Source organism: Neodiprion fabricii, chromosome 6 (assembly GCF_021155785.1).
Source record: "Neodiprion fabricii isolate iyNeoFabr1 chromosome 6, iyNeoFabr1.1, whole genome shotgun sequence".
Taxonomy (NCBI): domain Eukaryota; kingdom Metazoa; phylum Arthropoda; class Insecta; order Hymenoptera; family Diprionidae; genus Neodiprion; species Neodiprion fabricii.
This window is the reverse complement of record NC_060244.1, coordinates 5,143,258-5,168,007: the sequence shown is the minus strand read 5'-3', so window position 1 is coordinate 5,168,007 and position 24,750 is coordinate 5,143,258. Positions and strand designations below refer to the sequence as shown.

The 24,750-nt window shown below is 41.2% G+C and overlaps 2 protein-coding genes across 2 annotated transcripts in view; one reads left to right on the top strand and one right to left on the bottom strand.

Annotated features, from left to right (window-relative positions):
* The window catches only part of LOC124185893 (achaete-scute complex protein T8-like), a 130,794-nt gene that overhangs the window by 5,233 nt on the left and 100,811 nt on the right, over positions 1–24,750 (top strand). Inside the window, exon 3 of the mRNA XM_046577140.1 lies at positions 3,010–3,155. The gene's annotated coding sequence lies outside the window, so the exon portion shown is untranslated. The remainder of the gene's footprint in view (positions 1–3,009; positions 3,156–24,750) is intronic.
* On the bottom strand, positions 8,885–17,591 carry LOC124185891 (protein yellow-like). Its single transcript, XM_046577134.1, has 6 exons — positions 17,433–17,591; positions 15,282–15,549; positions 11,415–11,544; positions 11,123–11,285; positions 10,185–10,733; positions 8,885–10,112 (listed from the first exon to the last, which is right to left on the bottom strand). The coding sequence occupies exons 2-6, from the start codon at positions 15,547–15,549 to the stop codon at positions 9,930–9,932; spliced, it is 1,293 nt and encodes a 430-aa protein (XP_046433090.1). The 5' UTR covers positions 17,433–17,591; the 3' UTR covers positions 8,885–9,929.

The window sequence follows — 24,750 nt, the reverse complement described above, 5'->3', positions numbered from 1 at the left end:
AACACAGTAAATTGAACATTAGAGAAGAGAAGGAAAAAAAAGTTTCAGGCCGTTAGTGGCGAATTTACTGACGAGCAAGATAGTATTAATAATTCATAGTAATTAATAAGTGGACTATTTTTTGGCGTTATGGTAAAAAAACAATTATGCAACTTCACTTCTTAATTCTAGTCATTTTCGAAATTTCTTCATCCGTTCTTTACACACGCCCGATGCACGAGTTTATTTCGTGGAAGTTTTATTCGAGTCTTAATATCAGAATCCAACTTCCCAATATCAGAGAGTATTTCGAAGGTTGATTGGTGAAGATTTCGCATGCGAAACGCGCCTCCCTCGACACGGTAATAAACCAACGTTATAGGTCTGAGTTGACAATAAATCGAGATGTAGCAGACGACACAATCCATATACATATATTTATTTATGTAAGTATACCAGGCTGACTGTACGCTGTCAAGTATATTAACATAGTGTTTTGCCAAAGTGTAAAAAGACGTGCAGACGGATATAAATCGCTTTCGACCCCTCGGAGCTTCGTTGAAAATCCTCCCGAAGCAGCCCAAGAAACGGTACTTAATATAACTGCACGCACACCTTGCAGATGCCTGTCAATTACCCAGAAACCATTTACTATTCGACTAGCGGTAATTGATCAATTACGTTTCACTCCTCCAAACTATTTCGCAATCCTCGTTCTCGCTACTTCAGCTAATCGTTTCCAGCTGCTCGAGGTTTTTCACTGTCGTTTTTGATATTGAATATCTTTGTTCCATTTTATTTTTCACAAAACAATTGCTACTTCTTTGACTCGAGTTTCGGTTTCGTCGCTAATTCGACTCCGCGGCTACCGATTTTCCTTGATCCCCGCATCAGAAATAATCCCCGGCACGATTGCGGCTTGAACTTGGACGAAAGTCGTATAAGAAATGGGACGAGTATAAGGTATTAGAAGCGTGGATTATATATTTTTAGAAAAACAGTCAAAATCCCGATAAGCTTGGGGGATATTTTTTTTTTTTTTTTTTTTTTTTTTGCACCCCGCGCGATATTCAACTTCTACTTATAAGGTCGCGCGTAGGTTTTAGTTCGGAATTAGAGCGTCGTCGGTTGGGCTGCAAGCGCGCGGGTTGCTTTGTAATTCTCTACGGGGCGAAGCTGCGACGACGGTCGGATGGAAGACAGAAATTACGGTGGCGAGTTTCGGACGGGTAGTTGCCGCCGAGATTGTAGGGCCCCAGGACTCGTTACGTACCCTCGGAGATCCAGGTACCGAAACTTTCTCAGTTTATACTTGACCTGACCGCCGTTCCCGTGGCCGTCCTAGATACGCTCTTCAATCTCATACATACTTGAAGTTTTCAGGGTGAGCTTTGCGCCAAGGAATTCGGTAAACGGACTTTCCGTTATTTCCAGAAATCCCGGGGACAGTCGAATTATCGAGAAAAACCCCCGCGACCCTTCGGAATCCGTTCGGCGTATCGTGGCGTTGATTTCGACAGCTCGTTCCGCGAACCCGAATAAGAAAAACTTGGCAATTACTTATTTCAAACTTTCTCAGAGCTACTTGTAAGTCCGCGTTCATTTTCTTTGACAAAACTCAATCACTTTCAATCCTCTTTTCTCCGGCAGGTTCGCCTAACGGACAATGAAGACGATTCGAGTACGAGACTGATCGTGACGCTGTCTTGTGATATATTACAACATGCGTCTATATCTACGAGCATTTCTCTCGTGAAATAAATTTCGAAGACCGATCGATACCGGGTTAATATCAGGCGATACTGGGATAGATTGTAATATATACATATATATATTGACACGTTAAATATTCGATTTGATGTCGGAAAGGAGGAGCAAATAAGAAAAAAAAAAGAGAGATAACGGGGTAGGGATAATAGCGAGATATTGAGACCGGAACGACGAAGGTTCGCGTGCGCTGATTCAAATTGGAGTTGGAATCAGGACGGAAAGAATTTATAGTGACGGTGGAAATTATCGTTTATCCATTAAGCGTTTGCCATCCCTCGATGTTCGTCAAGACGGTGGAAGAGAGCAGAAGCGGATTTTCCACACGCTTGTACTTTTTATACGTGCCTATCTGCCGCAGACGCGAGGGAGTCTGGCAAAAAGGTAGAAAATAAAAAAAAAAAAAAACTTAGGAAACAAAACAAAAAAAAAGAAGACGTGCAATTACCAGTGTTGGCAAGTTCTTAGGTGTGCAGAAAGCGTTAACCGCTCTGCTTCAAGTTCCATACAATATGTATTACATACACACCCAGGCAATTTTATCTGGAAGATTAAATAAAACCGTGGAAAAAAAGGTGAAAAAAAAAGAAAGTAAAACAAGTAAAGCAACGGCTCAACATGGCACTCCCAGATTTATGAAAACAATTACTCAAAAAGGAAGAGCTGAATACACGAACCAAAGAGGGAAACGGTCAAAAATTAAAAATATACGGTGAATTGAACCAGCTTATGAATTTTTGCGAAACGATTTGACGTTTCAGGATTTCAGGCTTAATATATATAGGTATATATTGTATATGTATAGATGTAGCTCCCTCAATCTCGCGAGTAACCAATCGATACGGATAATAAAAGCGGAAACATTTTCTTCGGGATAAATGTATAAATAAATCCACGGTAAAGGATTTCCAAAGCTATTTTCCACCTTAGCCGGACGTCTCCGAAGATTTATCGTCTTCAATATCATCTCATTATCCGCGACGTGGTAATATTCCGCTCACCTATAATATGTGGGCAATACTTTATCGAATTCATGGGATATACCTACAAAGCTTGAAGCTGACTTATTTATAAATACACATCGAGAACTTAATCAGGGAAATTTTTCCCAAGGATCAAATCTTCGTTCAATTCGATCGGTTATTTTCATTCATCACCCCGGCAGTTTTCCTACTTGTCGATTCTTTGATTGTAAACTGCTATACACGTAATTCCCAATATTTCAAGCATCCAAATAAATTTTTGTTTCTCTTCTTTTCACAGTAATGGAGAGACATATTTTACGGAGACGGAGCCACGATCGTAGCCCTGCAATTTGGTGATTTTTCAAATCGCAGAATCTACGGTCTGAATGCAAAGCTGTGACGCGTCGATTTCAACGCAGAGGATTTTCACCATGGCGGAGATCGGTATGATTGATTTTCTTTCTCTTTTTATCGAAATATGATATTTCGCGTGTTTCTTGGTCGTTCGGATCACTGCAGCTTTATAATTGGCACTGAATCAAAACTTTGGCAAATACTGCTTATTGTTAGTCTGTAAGTTTTTTGTCGATTGATTGAAACAATCTGTCACGACATCTCGAACCTTTGGTCTTTGATTTTTTAGCCTGTTTTTATACGCTATTTTCTGAAGGCCTAAAATTATGCGATTTTCAGGAGTTTTTTTTTCACAAGGAAGGAGTTACTCTACATTTTTGATATTTCCACATGGTTATATTTCATCTTTTTACTAGCGAAGGAAATTTTTTTTTTTCTGTTTATTGTTCTCGTTCACCTCGAAACGTCTTGAAGTACGTTGTCTCACATCGTGCAGTCTAACGTTCGTCCTAATCATCTGAAATAAAAACCCTATTTTTATTTCAAAAGTTGATAGAATAACGCTGGAATTGCACCTAACTCGGTTTAAAAATATAAAAAATTGACGGAATGACACGCTTATGAAAATCGTGTGCGAATTTTTTACGAAAAATTTCTATTTGAAATTAAGAAAGCACTTTGTAATTAACATTTTACAGATTATCGAGGGATAATCCCTAGGGAAAAATGTTGAGAAAATGTGTAACAAATTACATTAAGATTGGTCAATTAATTTCTGTGCTACCTTGCGCGCCAATCATGAAAACGTAGCTATGGGAAAAATGCGTTCAAGGTTTTGATAAGGCAAAATTCTATGATTATTGATTTCAATGACTTATCGGCTGATCAGCAATTCGTGCACCGTACATTAATCCCTCCTTTTTTACGAGATGTATTTTTTCACCCAGTTGAACCTCTCTTTGACCCCTTCGAAATTCTTTTGATGCAAACGTCGTCGGATTTCAATATAAAATTTTCACAGTATATTTTTAAGATGTTACACTAACGTTTTATAAGGGCAAGAAATTGATTCTCTGAAGATTCTACACGTGTAAAAATAATCCAATCCAAAAATAACGCATTAAAAAAAAAAAAAAGAAAAACATTGTCAACAAAGTTGTGAAAAAATCAAATCACATTAACTTAAATTTAATGAAATTAAGTAAAATTAAATTTCATATGTGTTGTTTTTGGATTATTATTATTTCTGGGCGATTTGATCGTAGTAACCTCTATGGCTGATTCGTTATCTGGCCGCCTGCAGCAGCACCTGCAGATAAATACAACTCACAGAAGCGAGGGTAACTCGATTCCGTTACTCAACAACCGGCAAAAATGTTGGTTGGTATTTCTGTGGTCGGTGTGGTAGCCGCCTGTCACATCAGCCCGGCGACGTTGTGCAGGGAGGACAAGACCGAGGTTGTAGGAACACTGCCGTGCCCGTGACTGATATTTACTTTAAATGTTTCAATAATTTTTCACGCGTATTTTAGACGCAGAGAACCTACGCCACCTTGTCTTCGTAACTTGAACGAGACTTTATTGTTCGCCTACGGTTAAAATTTGAAGTTTTTGATTTCGTTTCCTCTTTCCAATTTTACTCATTTCATTCCAAAAAAATTTGAGGTACGATAACAGTATCTGCTTGGAATGAAATTGTAATTTTTCAGATTCAATCTCGATTAACAGAGCTCAATTATATGCAGGTGACATAAAGAGTTAAAAAATAGTTTGTACAATGCCGATCATTGATCGGAACGGCAGCCGATCGAATGGAAAAGAATTGTGATTTGCTCAGTTCAGTGGGATCCTGATAAATTTGTAAATTAAGAATTACACGGGTGAAAATTATCTGGTACTGAAAGCCTCGGAACGAATAACACCGATGACCACGAATCACGATCCGATCGGCCCAATCTGCGGTATTCAGGAATTATGGTAAGTTTACTTCCCTTTGGTGCTGTCGTCGTTGACTGGATGGACGAGGAGAGGATGGGAGAGGAACCGCTCTGCGTCTGGATCAGCATCAGGATCTCGATCTTCCACGAGGAAAGGGGTTCAACAAAGAGGATTCGTTACCGATAGGCTCACGATCGCTGATATCATCGGTACAAAATGCGACTCATGATTTTCGAGGTGATCTTGGGCTCATCCGTTGGTGAAAACTACCCTGCGGTGACTTCCTGAGACGCGGTGAATTCTATGCCTGGATGACGGAGACGGTGTCTGCGCATCGAGAAGGATCAGAGGACGAAATTGGACTTGTGCAGTCAAGATTCGTGATCACTCGAAAAAGAACTTGAGTCGCTTTTGTAACGCTGATATCAACGCATCGTGATTAGCCATCGGTATCAAGCACCGATGATTTTCATCCGAAATTTTCATTGTACCAATTGACTTATGATCAGTAAATTATTTCTCGTATTATACAATGAATTGATATGAACTATTGCTGAACTGATGAGCAAATTACCATTTGGATTTATTCAGTTGCCATTTTAAACAAAACTACAATGTTTTTTTATTACTGATTTGCCGATATCGTTTCGCAATCTTTTTATGCGGGTTGTCTTGATCCAACCAGTTTCAATCGACCAATGAATTTAAGCTGCACAGTTTCTCAGTAGATCTGCAATCTCGTCCTGAAGAGTAGCGCGAATTTAGGCATGATCTTCATCTGAAACCTGCCGTTGTTCAGCATTGGGAATTTTGATTCGGTTGGACTGTACGATAAATCAATTTGTATTATTTCTTATTTTGATTTTCAAATCAAAAATCGTGACTCGAGAGTAAATAAATTCGATCGTGAATTTTTTATATCCAACTTAGAAAACAGTATAGTTCGTCACCCCGAATTTTCATTCATGTTTTAAGTGCACGAACTGCTGATATTCGCAGTTCACCGAAAAAGTTGAAGATAGGATAAAAATGTGTCATGTTAATGAATATTTTGGAAATTGTTATCAGACATTTTTTATCTGCGGTATGCAACACTTACGCAAGTTGCAAAATAGAATTCACGGTAGTTGGCAGCTATCCTACGACCTTGGAGTTTGGCGAGTCCTTTAGCCACGCAAGGTCCTGTATCCTCTCTCAGAATACGTATAATATAATACGTTGCCCCGGCTTATGACTGGGTAACTCATTTTGATTGTTATAATAGACGGTTTTGCGTCCTCGTGCCGAAGCAGGCTCGACGTGTAGAACTTTATCGTTGAAAATTTACGGCAACCTTTCGGTACCTGGCTTTTTTTCTATGGCTCCCAACTTGAAACTTTCTATATATACATAAAAAAAAAAAAACGTGGTGGGGGTTAATTTCTGTAAAAATTTCATTAATCCTCTCGCGGCTGAAATTTCATGGAAGATGTTCATATTTTATATTTTACATCGTAATCCTGGCCTGGAATTAACGAGATCCTTGGAAAAAATTCATGATTTGGGTCTCCGGTGATTACAACGTGAAGGAATAATGTGGTATTACATTTTTATAATCTCTGATAAAATTTTTTACGCTCTTTAATCTATATTTATAACGAATATCCGAAAGCTTTAGATCGCAGGTGGAAGAATTTCGTATCCTTCGGTCGAATCGCACTTTGAACCTGATTGTGGCAGCTGAATTTGCGCATGTCTTTTGAATGCAGAAGCCACGAAGGCTGGTCAAGCTCGTACCTACGGCTGGCTGGTCGTAAAATCGGGGTAAAGTAACATCACGGTTAGAAACGATTATCCCACGGAGAGCTAGAATCGCGAGTCATAACATCGATCGTAAAATTTTAAGCGTGGCTTCGCCCAGAGGTTAATTACGGTATGAAATAAAAAAAAAAAAAAAAAAAATGAAACTAAAACGAAAAGGGAAAGGAAGGAGGGAAAGAAAAATTGGCCAATAGTCTGGAGCGCACGTGGATTTGGGAGCGATGATTATACGCTACGAATTGCCGCTTCAACCGGCCAACGCGGGTTTCCTTTCCTCTAATTTAAGATCCCTTTCCCTTCCGATACGAACGGTTGCGAGTGAATCTACACGTAGTCGTATGTTTGTATTACGTAGAAGGAGAAGGCTATTCTAATTCATTTCTAAAATACACCTCTTGGCAATCCACGCTCGCAACAGGTGTAATAAATCTCTAACTCACACGTATCATCGTTCCACTTGCTCTCTAATCGCTAACCCACGTCTTCTCGTTATACTTATAAACACGCGTTTTTCGCTGGGCTACTTACGGTACAAATTCTGCTACACGTGCGATTCGCCTCGAGCAAATTTCGGCTGCTGTGATTTTTGTCTGCTCATCGTAACCATTAGGCAAGTGAAACTTGACGCATCTCCGTCGTTATATTGTTACAGTGTGTTGGCAGGCGTATTAATTTTAGTTTCCCTTTTGCCCGGGATCGAAATTCATTTGTAGGATTGTATTTACAGCGATCAGTCATCACCTTGACGAGAAGTTTTAAAATATCCAACGCAACTTGCACTCCTCTGGCGATCATGCGAAAAGTTTTTCTCTTTCATCGTTTCCGTTATCCGTCCAAGTTTCTCGGGCCAGATTTTCACCGAATACAACGGACGTCGCAAGCTTGTACTCGACTATAACGTGACGTTGAATTATTCGCCTCGAGGTGCCGCGTTTTCCAACTAACTTTGAAATTATCGAAACAAGGCTTGAAATTATTGAGCACGCGATCGGCGTGATTCCTCAACCTATAAATTCACGCCAAAACGGCTCCAACGCTGTGAAAGCGGGCCAAAAATTAGGGACGAATTTACCTTCTAATGTCAGACCCCGAGTGAGGAGGATTTATATTGAGACGCGTGGCCCGGTGGTCAGTTTACTCCCCCGAAAAGACGGAGGCGGGGGATGGACGAGGGAGTTCGCGGCAGCTCCGATCGCCTCTGGAACCCGCGATAAAATCGGCCGAGAAGCCTTAAGTAGGTACCGGTCCGATTTCTGGGTCGATTTTCGGCGCCGATCACCGGGAGCTATGCGTCTAGATGGTAAAAAGGCGGGGGAGGAATCGACGATGATCGGCCTGACCATCGCCAACCGGACTCGGCGTGTCCTAGCCAGCCTCCAAAGGGGAATACAGGGTGTTATTACGGGTGTTTCTCGGCCGTGGTGAAAAAAAAACCAACCTACGCCGCTCGTTCATGCATTATTTATTAGATTTTGTCAGGATATTTTCGGTGAGGTATTGCCCGATAAAGCTGCTGCCTCGTTATCGTTACGGCTAAATATACACCTAGATCCGTATTCACGTGCGTCGGTACATATCGAGACGATCGTCGGGAGCTGCAGACGCTTTTCGGCCCCCCTAACCTGGCATTAAATCGAGATCGGTCTTTGATCGATACTCAGATCCGCTCGCGCCGCTCTCGCTCTGATCCATCATTCTTCGGGGTGGCGAACAACGCCTACGCAATTCACCCTCTAACCTACCTTTTTCTTTTCCAATACTACCGCTTTCGTGACACCTGCAAGTTGGTAACGTCGGTGTTAAGGGCCTGTAGCAAAAAAAGTTGCAGACTAATCGGGTAATTTTTGGATCAAAGTTAAATACCTTTGTTTAAAATTATTCTTTAGAGAAGATCGATTGAAAGGGCGCGTTGAGATTTTTCTTTTTTTTTTTTTCTTATCTTCTTTAACAAAATTAACACGCGTTTCTTCGTAGATGAAATCTCGCGGTCGAACAGAATTACGTCCGCGACACATAAACGCGGAGAATCCGCAGAAGAGCTACGATAAATCTTTTCGATCTTATTTCTAATGTTTTTTTTCCTTCACTTTCCACATATTTTAACATTTTTTCTGATTACAAAATTACGTTCACTTACCTAACTGAGTTCCTATTCGTAAATGAATGTGCGTTAGTTTTTTTGGTCCGTTCTCCTTGGAATCGACGCGATAGACTCGGATTCGCGGGACGGATTTCACTTTCCATTCGAGACAAAGAGACCTCGGCGTATGTATAATTATCTACACACGTGTTACGTTAGGATTCGACTCTGTGTAACGGTTATGAATGGCTTGGCCATAATAACCGGCCTTGGCGAAGAGTTACAGATTCTATGGTAGAGAGTACGATGGCTATAATTTACACCTTGATATTATAATTGGTCAAGATTTGGTGAAAAAATTGGTACCAAGTCGAACATAGACGATATAGATTTCTCGTATACGAAGTGAAAATCATCTGTACATGGAAATGAAAACACGCTTCGTTTAATCTGAAGGTGAAGCATTATATACAGGAAGGTAACGAGGTCGATTATACACTCGCATATACATGCACTTATATATCTAATCAACATAAATATCGTATCGTTAGCGACGTATAAGTGAAACTAGTGGGTAAGTTATCCTCGTTATCATAAGTACCAAAGTCGAACGATCCTACATTCGGAGCCAGGCTCAACTTAAAGCCTGCCGATGACCATTGCGTAACGATAAGTGGTTATAACACGCGGGTCTTAAGTGCGTGGGTTCGATATAGACATGATATACGGGTCCACGATGCAAACTGGCCGTTACTCAACCGGATTTGAAACGGCAATAGTGAAACAGTGAAATGAATGGCTTACGATAATTTCGGTAAATTTTTATCGACGACGGAGAAACTTTCGTTTCCGTTTTTCACCTAATGAGAGCGTGAATGAACATAGATGAGAGGTATGATGAGATTATAATTGCGCCGGGAATGGATTTAGATTTTTTTTTTCTCTCTGTCTTAAAACTGCGTCCGGTCCGTTCGGTATTCGTCAGTAATGAGCTAGCTTCTTGATCAGGTCTCGTTTCGAGATACTCGGCAGACTTTAAAAAACACTCAGCGTCTCCACCATATCTGGTTCCCCGAGAACTTGAGTGACGGATCTTCGCACACCGTTCCCGCGATCGCTTCCTCCACTCCTACCGTAAAGATCCGGAAGTTTACGTCTCGGTAGTTTAGCTTGGAGATAAGGAAGTTCGGCATACGGTCAGAGATGAACCACAAGAGGCCTTCGTGAACCTGCGGAACAGACAAAGTCGAGGTCAAAGTCCGCGCGGATTATCGGGGAAAATGAGGGGCCATCGTTCGCACCTTGACGTCAGCCGGGAAAATTATCGCCTCGTCGTGCTTGGCGACTATCGCCTGATTCGCCGGGGTGTAAGGTAGACGAGAGTTCCAACAACCGACGGCGTTGCGGTCGATCAGGTTGTAGAACTGGAGTCCAGTGTCGTCCATCACCGACGCCGTGCAGTGTCCGAGCGGTCCTCGCTCCGGCAGGACATCGAACTCGTGGTAACTGTCCTCGGCCAGCTTTTCGTCCCTCAGGATCCGCGTCGAGACAGCGAATTCCCGGTTGCTGCTAAGCGGGTGGAAGAACAAGGTGCGATATCCGTCGACTCCCAGGGGTGAGAGACTCATCCCGAATATGCCCTCTTCTCCCCACTGGAAGTTCAGACCTCCGATGTTGAAGTCCCCGGTCAACGGGTCCGGCATGAAGTAGCTGTGGGTCAGTCGCCAGGACTTGTGATCGCTCCATGAGTACACTATCAAACCGTAGCCCAGCTCGTCCGACATGTACGCGTAGGCGTCGTTGCATCCACCCTTTCCAAGGTCCACAGCGATGTTTGCTATGAACGTGTTCTGCGGGGAAAATTTTAAACACCGTCCATTAACGTGAAGGAAAATTCTGCAGGGTTGGTTCCTCGATTTTACACAAAAAAACAAAAAAAATATCCCTTTCGTTCCGAGAAGCAAGACCAATCGAGAACTAAACTTCGTTTGAATTGGTCTGTCGGTTTTTTAAATTGAAGATGTCGGTAACTCGGGAACGGCTTGTGATTGTCAAAAAATTATATAGGTACGTAAGCACCACGTTCGTTGAGACCAAGATCATCGAAAACCGTACATTCTTTTAGAAGATCTTTTGAAACATTGATCGGAAAATGGTTGTACTCTAGACTTGAAAACTAGAGAACACGATAACTGTTTCTATCAAAAGAACCATTGTTAAACAAATGGCGGCTAATCACCTGGTTGGTATCCTCTGGTCGAAGCTTGTACTCTCTAATCAGTTTGTCGGTCGTCAGATCGAAGACGTTCAGAGTGTAGGGACACGCCTGGACCGTCGTGTTTCCGATCCCGATGGTTCCCGTGTCCAGGACCCAAAGTCTGTCGCATTTGTCAGCGTGGATTCTGGAGCATATCGGTAATGTCATGAGCAGGATAAATTCTTAGGTGTTAACGAGTCGATGATCGGAGCGTTCCGAATTATTTTCAACTCTTCGATACTTGGTGAAAATGTAATGCTGCATTCGTGTTTACCTGTAAACTGTCGTCAGACCTTGTCCGCAATTGCCGGCTTCATTTTGTGCCCAGTTCGGGTACGGCGTTAATTTTGGAGATCCACCCAAGTTCGCATCGAGAGATACGTAGTTCAGTGTCGCGGGGATTCCTGTAAGCATGGTTTCCGCCTTGAGTTACACGATTTCTAACGCGAGTCTTGCGCGTCGATGCGATTCAGGTATAATTATCATCCGCACAATTAGTAAATAACTAACCCAGGTACTTTCCTGTAATTATGGCTAATCCCAGTACCCGAATAATTATATGACTATGGTAGGTATCAGTTTCGTTCGCGGTTATAATATGTCAAGGTTTCTACGTAAGATCAGGTCATTATGAAACGGCAACCTTTTATGATCTATCATTCAATTTTTCTCACGACTCGATGTAGAAAGACGAAGGTATAATTGACGTGGAAAAAGGAGTAGCTGAGATTGAGATGGAGAATCGAGAAATTTACAGCTCGCGCTGCACGTTTTCTCCTTTCTTGTCAAGCTTGCAATTATAATTGATCACTAATCCTGAAAGCGAACCGGAAAATTATTACAAGGTTCGTTAATATCCATCGTATTTATAGCAAAGGTGACTGATTATAATGAACCGTGTACGCAGCTTCTTTCTTACAACCGACGCCAATGTATCGATTTAATTATAAAAATACCGAGCGGCTCGTTAAGACAATCTCGTTAATTATTCTGGGAACCTGTGGGGAATTCATCTATCTCATAACCGGGGCTTGACATTTTGCGATCAGAAAGCGCATAACTTACGACCGACCCGTAGCGAGTAAATCAATCGTTTCGCCGACCTGTACCGTAGAAATTTTTTTTTTTCAGTAAGCCACCCGCCGACTCATTTTGCTGAACACAGTCGGGGCAATAAATTGACGAGGACTGATTACCGATCAACCGGTCGAAATATCGAAGACAAACAATCTCGCTTGCATCGAGTATCTCAACTTGCCCGAACAACAAGATCATATAAATTGCATGCTCGTTAAATTTGGGGACCATAAAACTTACGGCCCATTAGCCGACGACCGTATATAGTTTCCGATCGGCATATTTTCCGTTAAAGAATGAAAGTGACGCAAATTTCTCCATTCGCTGAAACGGGCAACGCTTCGCGTGAATCTGAACTGCATTCTGTTAGAGACCGCGACATGCAATCGCGGACATGGAATGGACATAATGGACGTGCAAGCAGCTCGGTGTCTCGTTGAACGAAAGCAAGAAAAGCATTACAAACTACGGGTCAGGTAATTACGGCGGGGCGACTTTAAGAACCTTGATTAGTCCCATTCCGTTTTACAAGATATCGCACGGTGCATGTCATTCCGTCTAGTTCACTGTATATGTCAAAGTTACCGCCGCGGTTATTCCGGCGGGAGTATCGTGTTTATGCAAGGAGAAAACTCGGCTGATCGCATATATACGCGATTCACGGTGAATTGAAACGCTGAGAATTTATGCCTGACGCTTATAAGGAAATGTAAGAATGAGGCGATTTATTCAGGTTTGAAATCAGCTTGAGAAATCCCGTAAGTTGAACTATAATTCTGACCGTGTATAACGTGCGATGCGGACATATTCACGTACGGCTAGATCTTTCTCTCATCCCTTTTATACACGTCGCGTGTACGATAAACAATCTTCTCTACTTCGCAGATGTTGTCCAAGGTATTATTAAAAAATAAAGGTTTGGCCCCCCGATAATCGACACCATCGTAAACTTATTAGAAGTATATATTTATGCACAACACGTGTGAATCGTTCATCGAATTCGAAAACGTCAATAATACGATCAGTAAAATACGATACGGAAATTTCTCAGCGGATCAGATAGAACGGTTAGAGTTTTACTACTTTCCTTATGTGTGCCACGATTCTTCGATAAAAACTTTGCACCGGTGAAATTTTTTTCTTCTAACGTAGCAGCGGGAGAAGAAAATGCGATTTCGACATTGAAATAGCCTGTGGTACGATATGGATATACAGGTATACGTACATACATATGCGTAACGCACAACTATCAGGGCTCTCAAAAATAATCGGCACTTGTCTCCTCGCCGGAATTATTTCCCTTTAATTGTTTCGCCGGTACTAAGGAAACGGAAGATTGAGAAGGCGGAGGCAGAGGGAGAAGAATCGCGGTTCAACGAACGATTTTTCGTTGCTCTGTAGAAACTGTGGGGAGGCTGAGTCTGGTTTAACCTGACGTTAAACGCGGATGAATGACATCCCGGGGTTCGGGGCATTGCATAATAATAATGGTAATAATAAAAAACACACCCTCCTCTTTCCCTTTCTATTTCTCTCTCTCTCTCTCTTACTCTCTCCTTCTCTCTCTCAACGTTCCGAACGAGTGAAAAGACAAAAGCCCCCTGAGAAACCGGCCGAAATCTTGTTCTAGATGGTACAAGAAGTACCCCTCGACATATAGGCGTGCCGCCTCGCATTGTCAGCGTACTTTTAAATAATGCGGACTGGCGCGCGCCAAACGATGGCTGAGAAAATAATAAATAAACAATAAATATAAGAAGAGAAAAGGGGTAGCGAGTAAGAATCGCGAATATGAAAAGAGGAGAGAGAAACAAGATGGAAAAAAAATGCCAAAAAACCATTGCGAATATCGGCGAAGCGGACGAATATTGTTCCTTGGGGCAGGAAATTTTCGGCGCTTTCGGTTCTTCCTGGTATTTTTTATTTTATTTGTTTTTTTTTCGGTCAGAAATAAAAGAGAAAGAGAGAGAGAGAGAGAAGGAACCGGAAGCTGCCCAGACGGGAACCAAGATCGGGCTTCCTGTGCCTTTTAAGATGGACAACGAGGGCTTTATATTTGCCTAGACTGGTCCAACGCAGGTGATCGCCCGCTTGGAGAACCTAATTTCAGTTTCCACCGAGATGGAAAGTCTTGTGCAATATCGTACGCGTGAAAGTCCAGAGAGAATTCGAGTCGTCATTCGTCGTGTGATTTTTATCACGTGCTTAGCGGAATCTTGTTATTATAAACGAAGTTTCTTCATTCCTATCGACGCTTATCTTAACGCCTGGATCTTATATTCGTGTGTCTTTCCGCTTATAATGAAAAGGTCTGTAGATTGATATTTTAAGTACCGAATCGCACTCTAATTTATGGAAATATATTCTGCACTCTAATGATCATCACGATTTTTCAACTAAATTTGCGTAAAACCGCGATCTTTCATCTCGTTTAACACTTTGGTTACCTGCCATGCATACCTGTGTAGAAATTACCGAGATATTTGATTACGATTTCGGAAGTAAAATTTTATGAAGTTTTTCAAGACATACATCGCTTGAATCTAATTTTAGAATTCAAATTTCTACACAATTTGCACTGTTTGCAGATGATTATAATTCCTTACGCGGTCTCGGAAGCTGCAGGTATTTAGAATTTCAAATGATTTTCTCGGTATGTCGATACGATGGTGAATTTTTAATTCTATTCAGACGACGAAGTTACTTCGATAAATTGTTCTTCATTTTTTTTTTTGCAAAACCAAGCAGCTCCAAATTACTGGTTATATTCACATCCAGCTATCGGTCTTATCTCATTGCTGCAGAAAAATGTTACTACAAAACGAAACTTGCTGGTGGACAGAACTCGAGTCGTCCCGTTCCGTATTTGGCATAGTAAACGTAGTAAAACACGCAGCAGCAACTTTGTTATACACGCGCCTACAATACAACTCAATGATAGGAACCTGATTTCTCTTCGTGACTGGCGATGAATGAACTCGCGGAACGTACGCGAGACCAGTTTTTTCCATAGATCAATTTTTTTACGATGGAAGAGAAGTCCTTATGCAGGTGAAGCACTCACCGTCTTTCCACCTTGGCACCGTGACGAACAGCTTGTTCTTCCATATCTCGATACCTACGGGAAGGGCGTTTTCGGGAACGTATTCACCCCTCGCTATTGCGAGCTGTCTGCTGAGCTCGTCAGGATATGCAAAGTCCAGGATGTTCCATGAGAATCGTTCGAGGAGGGCAGCGTGGCCGAGGTTCGAACCCCAGCCGTTTGCCACACCGACGAAAATCATCGTCATTCCCAGGACGAGGGAAACTCGCAACGACGAGTTCATCTTCATCTGACAAATTAAATTCCGCAGGAAATTAGTGAAATTGAATGAATAGGTATGCATATTTGCTAATGAGATTCTGCGGTCTGCCGTAGTTGTTTGCATAAAAAACGAAAGGTCAAGCTTACGGCATTGAAAGTGAAGACGATCGTTCAAACAAAACCGAAACCACGGTTTACCGTACACATCGAGCTACGTTTTATTATGCGCCCGTTTTGCATTCCATCTACACGGTGACTCGTTCGTAATCGTTTAATTTTAAATCGCGTATTTTATTTTTTTTTATCATTCTAATTAGAATCAAAGAATCCTGGGTGCGGGAAATTATCTAGAAACTAAACGGGAAAATATTCAGGACCTTGACAAAAAATGAGTGAAATGTGATTTCTTGTTACGGAGCTTGATACTCCGTAAATACTGATTTGTTAAAAAAATTGATGCAGTATTTTTACAGAAAATTGATTGTAATTTTTCTGACAAGTTTTTGTTCATATTTGGAATGGTTTTTCCTGGTGTAAAGTAATCGTATCAATTTTCGTACCCTGGACGGCATCGCAAAATTATGGAAAAAACTAGATAGATTTCTACCAAGGGAAAGCTTCGCCATTCATTTTTTTCTTGTTTTTGAGCGTAATCGACTATCTATCACAATTTTTTCCTATACGTAACGTATTGCGCGCATAAATGGCATAAGAGAATTAAAGTAGAAGAGTGACGAATGCAATTACATAATTATGAAATCATGATTGTGAATTGATAAGAAAATTTTATTGTCGTCTCGAAGGAATCGTTTTCTTTTATCTGATACGATATGATTTGTGATTGTTTACAGATATTTTTTTAACATTAGTACGAGGACAGATATCTACGATTTCCGGTTTCGTATGACAAATGAATACCAATTCCCAACACCTGCATTATAATTAAATTTTTCGAGTGAAACGTATTTATAAATCAACATCCTGATTGTTTTGCATATAAGAAAAAAAAAAAAAATTAAATAAAATGTTAATTAGGTCGAAGTAATCGAACCGGTGGTGATTTCGATCATAAATTGATATTTATAAAGTTTCAATTATTCCGGTCTGTTGAAATATGCATATTGACGCAGGTTGCGCGCTTGTGTCGTGCAGATTTGAATGCGTAGAATCTTGACGAGCCAGTTATTTCTGTTATACGATCATGCATGCGGTACGTTAATGTACGTCTGTCTTAATCGGCGCTCATTGGTGATATCTCGATAAAAAACCAATTCTTCCTGACAGGCTATAAACTCGCAGAGAGAAACTCCGGTGAGTCGTTGCTGCAGTTGATTTCGCAAATACCGGAAATCCTGCGGAATTTTCGCACTGTATCCGAGCTCGTCGCAGCCTTATTCGGGGACTCTACTCTCACTCAATCTTCATATGATTGCAACTGGTAGCGCGATTTCTTCCGTATGCAAACATCGTAGCGTTTCGAGTGCGAGATTACACGGAATAATGTTCTTTTGTTACGGTTACTAATAATTTACAATAAAAAACAAAAAAACAGATGGATATCGATGTACAATAACGGTTTGGATATTGTTGGAATTACAAGAAAATATTGCGCGAGTAAATATTTAGTTTGATTATGACTGTCAATACCACATTTTCTCATTATGCGAACGATAAATCTATTCTTTCGTTCCACTTGTAATTTTTTTTAGTCAGATAAGGTTTCAAATAAAATTCATTTTTGCATCAACATTGAATTATCGCAATAGTTACAAGACAATTATACACCGTGAATGACTGTGATCTGAAGGAACAATGACACATGCAACATTGTTTGATCACAGTTACGACACTTCGAAATACTCGAAGATAGAGAAAGGAATAAGAATAAAATTTCGCTTATCGACGACTTACGTTTCAATGGTAAAAGAAAAAAAAAATGGGAATTCCCTCTGGATATGAAATTCCGATTTACGCTCTCCCAGCAAACGACTAATGCCTAATCGGGTTAATCCAATCTTCCCGTCTCACTAATGCCGCACTAGATGATGGCACCAACTGTCTAGGTGACCAGATATTATTCCCCGTATATATAGCTTCGAGGTATGTCCGAGTCGCCCTCCCATTGGATCTTGCGGAAGCCCCTTCTGCAATCCGGGGCCACATATACCATCGAATCGGCGTGAATACGTGCAAGCATGCATGGGAAAACATTTAAGACCTGGACTTCACGCTGGGATTCGATACCGATTCCAAAACACTGCCTTTCACCGCGACTGTCGCCCTCGTCCTGGGATATCGGGGGGTGGGGGGCTAAAACCCTGTCACGTTTTTTTGTTTTATTTATTTTTTTTTTTTTTTTGTTGTCGATTTATTTTACCCGCAGTCTTTGGCAGTGGTTTTGATATTTATCGCAACATTATCTGGCCATTTCGATCAGAGAATTAATCGAGAGTCGGAGCTTTTGTGATTTATTAAAACCATTTCATTATAGCCTGTCCGTAATGCAAATTTTCGATTCCTCCTTATTTTCGATCGAGATAATCATCGTTGATCAACATCTGGCTCGTCAGTTAAATTCATCTGAATACCAGTCACGCGATATTTATTTTTCGAAAGTTAAACTCGGATCAGTACGCCTCCTCCGTAGACTGATTTTCAAATCGATTTAAGGTTACATGAATTCGTTGGACCGTCCGTATCAAAAGTTTGGATAGATTAAAACAAAAAAAAAAAAAAACATACACCCTTTGAGGAAAGTCTGGTAATTGTATAATTTGCGCCAATCGTGGAAAACACGAATGAAATAACGTCCGTACTGTTCGATAGAAGTGAAACATCCGCAGAGAAAATTCGAATCCACGCAATTGCTAATTTCTTAGCCGAGTCTAATGTTTGGGGCTCACTTTGTTCTCTAACCAGATTCCCACAAATTTCAAACATTCAAGAAACTTTACATCACAGTATAGTTATAATACGCATATGCAAATGTTGACGAGCATTCGTTGACCTGTATTTACAAAAATACGTTTTTATTCGTAGTTATAAATTTTACCAAGACGATCTCGGGAGATTTTTGTCGCGAACAAAGAAGCCTCGAAAAATTAAAACAGAACAGAAAACACGTGAATTTGAATATCTTGAAAGTTCTAATTATAAAACCTCTTCTAAAATTATTGATATCTTAGTGATTTGTCATTCAAATTTGCTAGCAGATGTGTTGCGTAATTGGTGTTCACCGTGATTGGCATGCGAACGAAATTGGTGAATGGCTTTTTTTTATCTTCATCTAACTTTCATCCTTAATAGTCAGCGATCTTACTTCTGCCGTCAAACGCATCCTTGGTGATCAATTATCGCGGAACCGTGTCGACTAGACATAAATAAATACTATTAATATGTATTCACGCTTCGTGACCGCGGCAATTTACGATCGGATATCACGGGCAAACCTGCTCGGCACACGCGTTTGAGAGCGTTAAGCTAATTCAGAATAAAATAAATGATCTACCAAACGTCGCATTTGATCTGAAGTTTTATCCACCGAAACCTTATAAATCTATCGCATAGGCTCCCAAACTGGATTCCGGCATATAGCTTCCTGCTGGCTAATTACCGATATCGGTATTACGAGTAATTAATCAAACTCTCGAGCGTGTAATTTTCTCCGCTTAATCACAAGCGCTTGCGTAAAGTGTCCGTGTAATTAATTCGGATCGAATTCCGTCCGTGCTTCGCGATCCGTCTACAATGTATGATAACATCAAAGCGCAATCTTCATGGTCCAAATTACAGGTGTAAACGTGAACTTTTTTCGGTCGGTTTGAAACGAATTTCATCGTCTCAAACTGGATTGAAGAGGATTGAATTTGTAAAATAGAAAAAACGTTGCAGGTCACATTTTCAATCAGCTTGTACGTGGATTAGATTTTGAAGAAGAGGAATAAAAATTGTCAGAAAAATTCGATTTACCCAACCGGTATGTATCGTCTGACTGCATAAAATTCTCACCCGTATGATGCACCGTAGGTGATACTTTACCAAAGTCGATTCACACCCCGAGGCGCTTGCGCGGGATGAATTCCTTCGAGAATCAATCTTGAATATTCGTCACGCTTCCTGATGCGGCCGGTTTGTAACGCTCCCGAAAATTGGTGTTTGAAAAATCGTCTTTAACGCGCACATAATCGAGCGTATCGGATATCAGCTAACCACAGACTAGCCGATGCGTATGCCGCGTGCAGTTCAATTGATGTAATAGCTGCAGCGTAATGCATGCCGGACAAGCTGAATCTGAGGATATCCTCTCACGAATCTCAGGGACGTTCCAACCTCGAGAAACGTGAGAATCATTGCCCTCCGCGTTTCAGGCTTTGAAAAATTCTTCTCGTTACAAACAATCGGAATACCGTTCTAGGATATTGGCGTTATTTTCTCAAAAGTGTCGGAGACATGTTATTTAGATGGGTAAAACTCTGTGATATTTTTCCAAGGGTCCTGATACCTCTTAGCACGGCCCTGCCTAATTTTGCACTTCGGGAACACGGCTTCAGGCTTTGCCGCTAATTATTGAGGGCCTCGACTTTGTAAGGACAAAATACAGGATACGCGTCGAGGAAAACGCTGGATGATTATTTTACACGGGTGGTTTATTCGTTAAATCGACGCGAGTCACGATCAGGAAACGATTAAGAAAGCCCCAAATTTCATCTCCAATTTGCAACATTTGCGGTTTTAATGTTTTACTGCCTTCAAATTTCATACCGGCATCGGGAGATAATCGTGCTTACCGTTGAGTGTTCTTACAATAGTAAAGTCGTTTATTGAGAGATTAGTTTTGAGATCAGCGACGTTTTAGGTACTCAAAACGACGACGCAGCCTTTTCCAAGCATTTATTTCACCCCTCGTCAGTTCTGGTACAACACGATAATCCGCGTCTCGACGGTTTGCCTGATTAACTATTTTCTCGTAGAATAATTCCGCCCTCTGCGCACGTTTTGAAACACGCATTAGCTCAATCGTTCCAAGCATTACGGAATTGCACAAACACGCGAGTTCTTCACCGACTTCGCTCAGCGGGCACTTAGTGCAGATATCAATCAGAGTCGAAAGGTCCGCACGTATTATGACTGCTTGCGAGCGAGCTCACCACCTCCACCTTCGTTAAATACGGTAGTGACCAGGAAATTTCACTTTCCTGCGATGATATTATTACACCGGTGTTTTCCTCCGTGTAACTGCAGAGCGCAACGTATCCTCTCGCTCCTTTCTCTTCTGCCTTATGCGAACATCGTAATTATCCTTCGAGGTGTGTCCTAAAACTTTACGAGTTAATTTTCATCGCGTGTTTATTTGAGCCAACGTGCCGTGCGTGACAATTCTGCAACTCGTGCATTCGCCTCCGTGGACCGGAATTTATTATCCTTGAGATATCGATCTTCCATATCCTATACGACAGATGTGATTCCATTGTGTTGTTTGCGTTTTTACTCATGGACCGGACACGATGTGGGCTTGACGTACCGCGCTGTGTCCCTTAACGCTTATCGAAACTGTCTACTTGACTGCATAACCAGTTTTTCCGGGCACCCGTGTGCTTATAACGAGCCTCGCGAATAAAGTCACGGGTGAGAAGTTACCTGAATGAAGGGAAACATATCTACTTGTAAGATTTTGCCTACGCCATATTCCGCCGCACGTGTTGCTTTGACGTACCAAGGGTGTTTTCATTTGAATAATTGTCAGGTGAGAACGGATTTTATTCCTTTTATTTTGTTTATTTTTTGTAATCGAAATGTTGGTTTTCACGATAACATTCGCGCTGAAAAAAAAACCCGTACTTTGAATATTTATATTGAGCCACTCGACATGCAACGAGGCGGGCGGAATAAAATTAATATATCTGTCATAACGCTCCGACTACGTAATATATTTCAGGCAGTACGTGGAACGGTGTCGATTACAAATCCGGCGCGTTCTTGTACGTGATCGTGGAATATTTTGTGAAATCAAAGTATGTTGTACGTATATTTTATAAAGCTCGAGACAAGAATGCATTTAAATGCGAACGAAAGAATGGAATGAAATAAAAAATAAAAAGAAAACTCGTGTGAAACCACTGCGGCAGAATTCCGTGAGGTTCTGTGCATTTACGGCGAATGTCCATTTACGATTTACGGAGTTATTATAACGCGGTATAATCATCATTACGCACAAACACGTACGATCTAGGCAATGAAAATAAAAGAAAGAGAAAACGTTGGTAGTTTTATCCGACGTGTGTAAGTCATCTACATTTATACTGTATATTCGTAGGATGCAAATTATTATGGGAAGTCGAGGCTAGAGGGAGAAACTAATTATTGACACGGGGAATAGAGTCTTGCGTGTTTCTTTGATTCCTTTCAGCTAGCCTGTGTAACATGTTAATAACGATTACGACTCTTCCAATTCCTAACTTTCATCGTGATATATTAAAACTGCTTGGCTACACGAAGATATAGCTAAGATATGGAACAGAAAATTTTACACTCTGTACCATACGGTATAACATTCCTGCAGGAATTTGTACTTGTGGAGCGATTTATCAAACAAAGCTGGTTGGGATAGAATACATAGTGGCGGTCAAAGAGAAGGAGACAGCAAGAGAGAGAGAGAGAGAGAGAAGACTAGAACCGGAGTAAAGGTGAACAGGATTTGGAAAATATTCAGGCTTCAACGCTGAAGGATTTTTGTGAGTTATTGTGGGTATCGAAAAGGTACAATGGCCTCGGCCTCCGAATCTCTGGAGCATTGGCTTCCGGGCAAATTACAAAATACGCTCCGTGGGTCGGTCAGAGTGACGTAATTGCGTGTATCGGCTCAAAACGGGAGTAACGCGAGTAGTTGCGGAATGATGGAATGGTGGGATCGCCCAGAACTAGAAAGTTTTTGGAAACCTCAAGGTGTCCAAATTTTTGTGAATACTGTAACGCTAGAAATACCCTGATTATTATTCACGAGATCTGATGTTATCATGACTGAATATTTTCGCAGGATTTGTGAAAGATCGTGAATAGTAGATTGGATTGAAACCGTTGAACCATTGCGTTGGTTGGACATTTTATTGTAAGATTTACATTTCCTTCTTGTAATACGGTCTGAATCTGCGGTTTTCGATTCTTCAAACTTGCGCAATTGGCACAAGTCACGTGGTCTGGTGAAGAATATTTTTTTCTCTATCACACGAATACCTATTTAATAATCAAATTCATTTATATTCATTAATTTTTCACACCACACATGCCGTAATGGATGATCTCTATTCATGGTATATGTAAACGAACAGCGAGCGATGATTATGAGAGGGAAAATACGCGAAACGGAGAGAAAGATACAGATGCGTTTGTTCTTGTACAGCGTTAATTATCCGTTGGAGAAAAAGGTCAAACTGGTTTAGGCACACGAGCTTGCCACCTGTCACGAGTAAGGTTATTACACAGCTGCACGGTATAGAAATTTAACGTAAAAATTTGCACGCGAACACTGCAAAGCAGGTCAGTGCGTTGAACTATATACATATGCAATAAACATTTCGACGTCCATTCGCGGTGTGATTGCCAATTAGAATAATGTGTTAGGCGAATGGTTGGGTAGGTTTATGTTATATATATATGTTTAATTGTTACGAAACACAGTGTGCGACCCACATCGGAAACTCTACCAATTTCATTAGCCGAATGAAATACCAGGCGTTAATTCGCGGCATTTCCGCCAGGCTTGAGTCTCTCTCGCGGAAGATGCACTCGGCCGAAGTAAGATGATCTCTGTGAAAAACGGCGCGGCAGATGTGAAGGTTAAACAAGTTTTACTCCAAAGAAAGACAGAATTTTGATTTCATGGTACGAGGATCTGCTTGCGCAACTCTGCAACGATCGGCGACCTTAGCCACGCGCATGTCGATTTGATTGATCTCGTTTATTAGGAGTCGAACGTGTCTGTATCGTTCCGTAACCCAATACCCCCATTTGATGTGTAACAAGTGTTCCGCACGGTAGATCAACAACGGGTGGTGGAAAAATCCTTGGAGGTTGGAACGTGTGAAGCGTGAATAGGTGGGGTAAAACTCGGCTCGAATATTGAGACTTCGCAAAGTCATAAACCCGTCCAGACTCGGCCTACTTAGGGCAAAATTGTGTAGCACACGAGGTGCGGCTCGGGTATCACGATTTAATAGCGTAACGCGCGTTTAATCACTTGGTGGAAATAATTATAGCCAATGTTGTTATAATATACTTACTCCCATCGATTACTACACTTTGTGATACTGTCGATTCCGATTCCTCGCTGTTTCTCATACTTGTACGAATTGACGGTTGATGCTATGGATGCGGTTTCAAGTTTGAGGAGAAAAAAAAAAAAAATTATTAGACAGCAGAGGAAATAATTTGTGAGAATTAATTCTTGGGGCGATTAGATTCAGATTTATAGTTTCGTTGGAACAAGGTACGTGGTAGGAAATTCATTGCTACAAAGTTAATTGCCAAACTGTGGTGATTGGCAGACCTATATTATACACTATATTATCGCATGGGTTGGGCAACTTTTTCACTTCTCTATTGGCCTAATCCGGACGTAAGCGATTGCCGAATGAGGGGAATAATTCGGGTCTAATCAGGCATCGCACGCAGAAGCACTTCAATATCGACATTCTTAAAACCTTGGCGGGTGTGATGGATTGAATATTTCGGTCTAATAATCAATGGCCATTAACCGGCACCAATTTGAAATTCTATGAATACATTACCGTGTATTTAAAACAGGTTAATAACCAGTTCCAAACCCAGTCAACTATGACGATCAGCAACTCGCTTATGCCAATACCATACCATGCACACGAATTATTACTTTCTCACAATTTTTACCTCTCACTCTCTTTTACTGTATTAGTTCGAATATGTATATCCAAGTCGGGAAGTGAGACTAAGAGAGGCATGGAAGTCGTCAGGTAGCTGCAACGCCGTGGAATTCCAGAGGCATGCGTGATTCAAATGATCGACCATCTCGAATGACATGAAAACCGATTTCCGGTCACGCTTTGCAAGACGGGTTCTAAACGGAAACGATCTTCCCTTCGCCATTCCTGAATTTCCACTAATAGTCGAGTGATTGAATAAGCCGCAGTTGTATGAGAGAGAAAGCCGGTATATGCAAAGCTAGATATTACAGTAAATCTACATTCGTATCGTTCAC

Coding starts and splice junctions, on each gene's coding strand:
- LOC124185891 (XM_046577134.1), bottom strand. CDS start 15,549: ATGAAGATGAACTCGTCGTTGCGAGTTTCCCTCGTCCTGGGAATGACG. Junction 10,734..11,122: donor GACCAGAGGATACCAACCAG/GTGATTAGCCGC, acceptor TTTTCCCCGCAG/AACACGTTCATAGCAAACAT. Junction 10,113..10,184: donor TTTTCCCGGCTGACGTCAAG/GTGCGAACGATG, acceptor TCTGTTCCGCAG/GTTCACGAAGGCCTCTTGTG.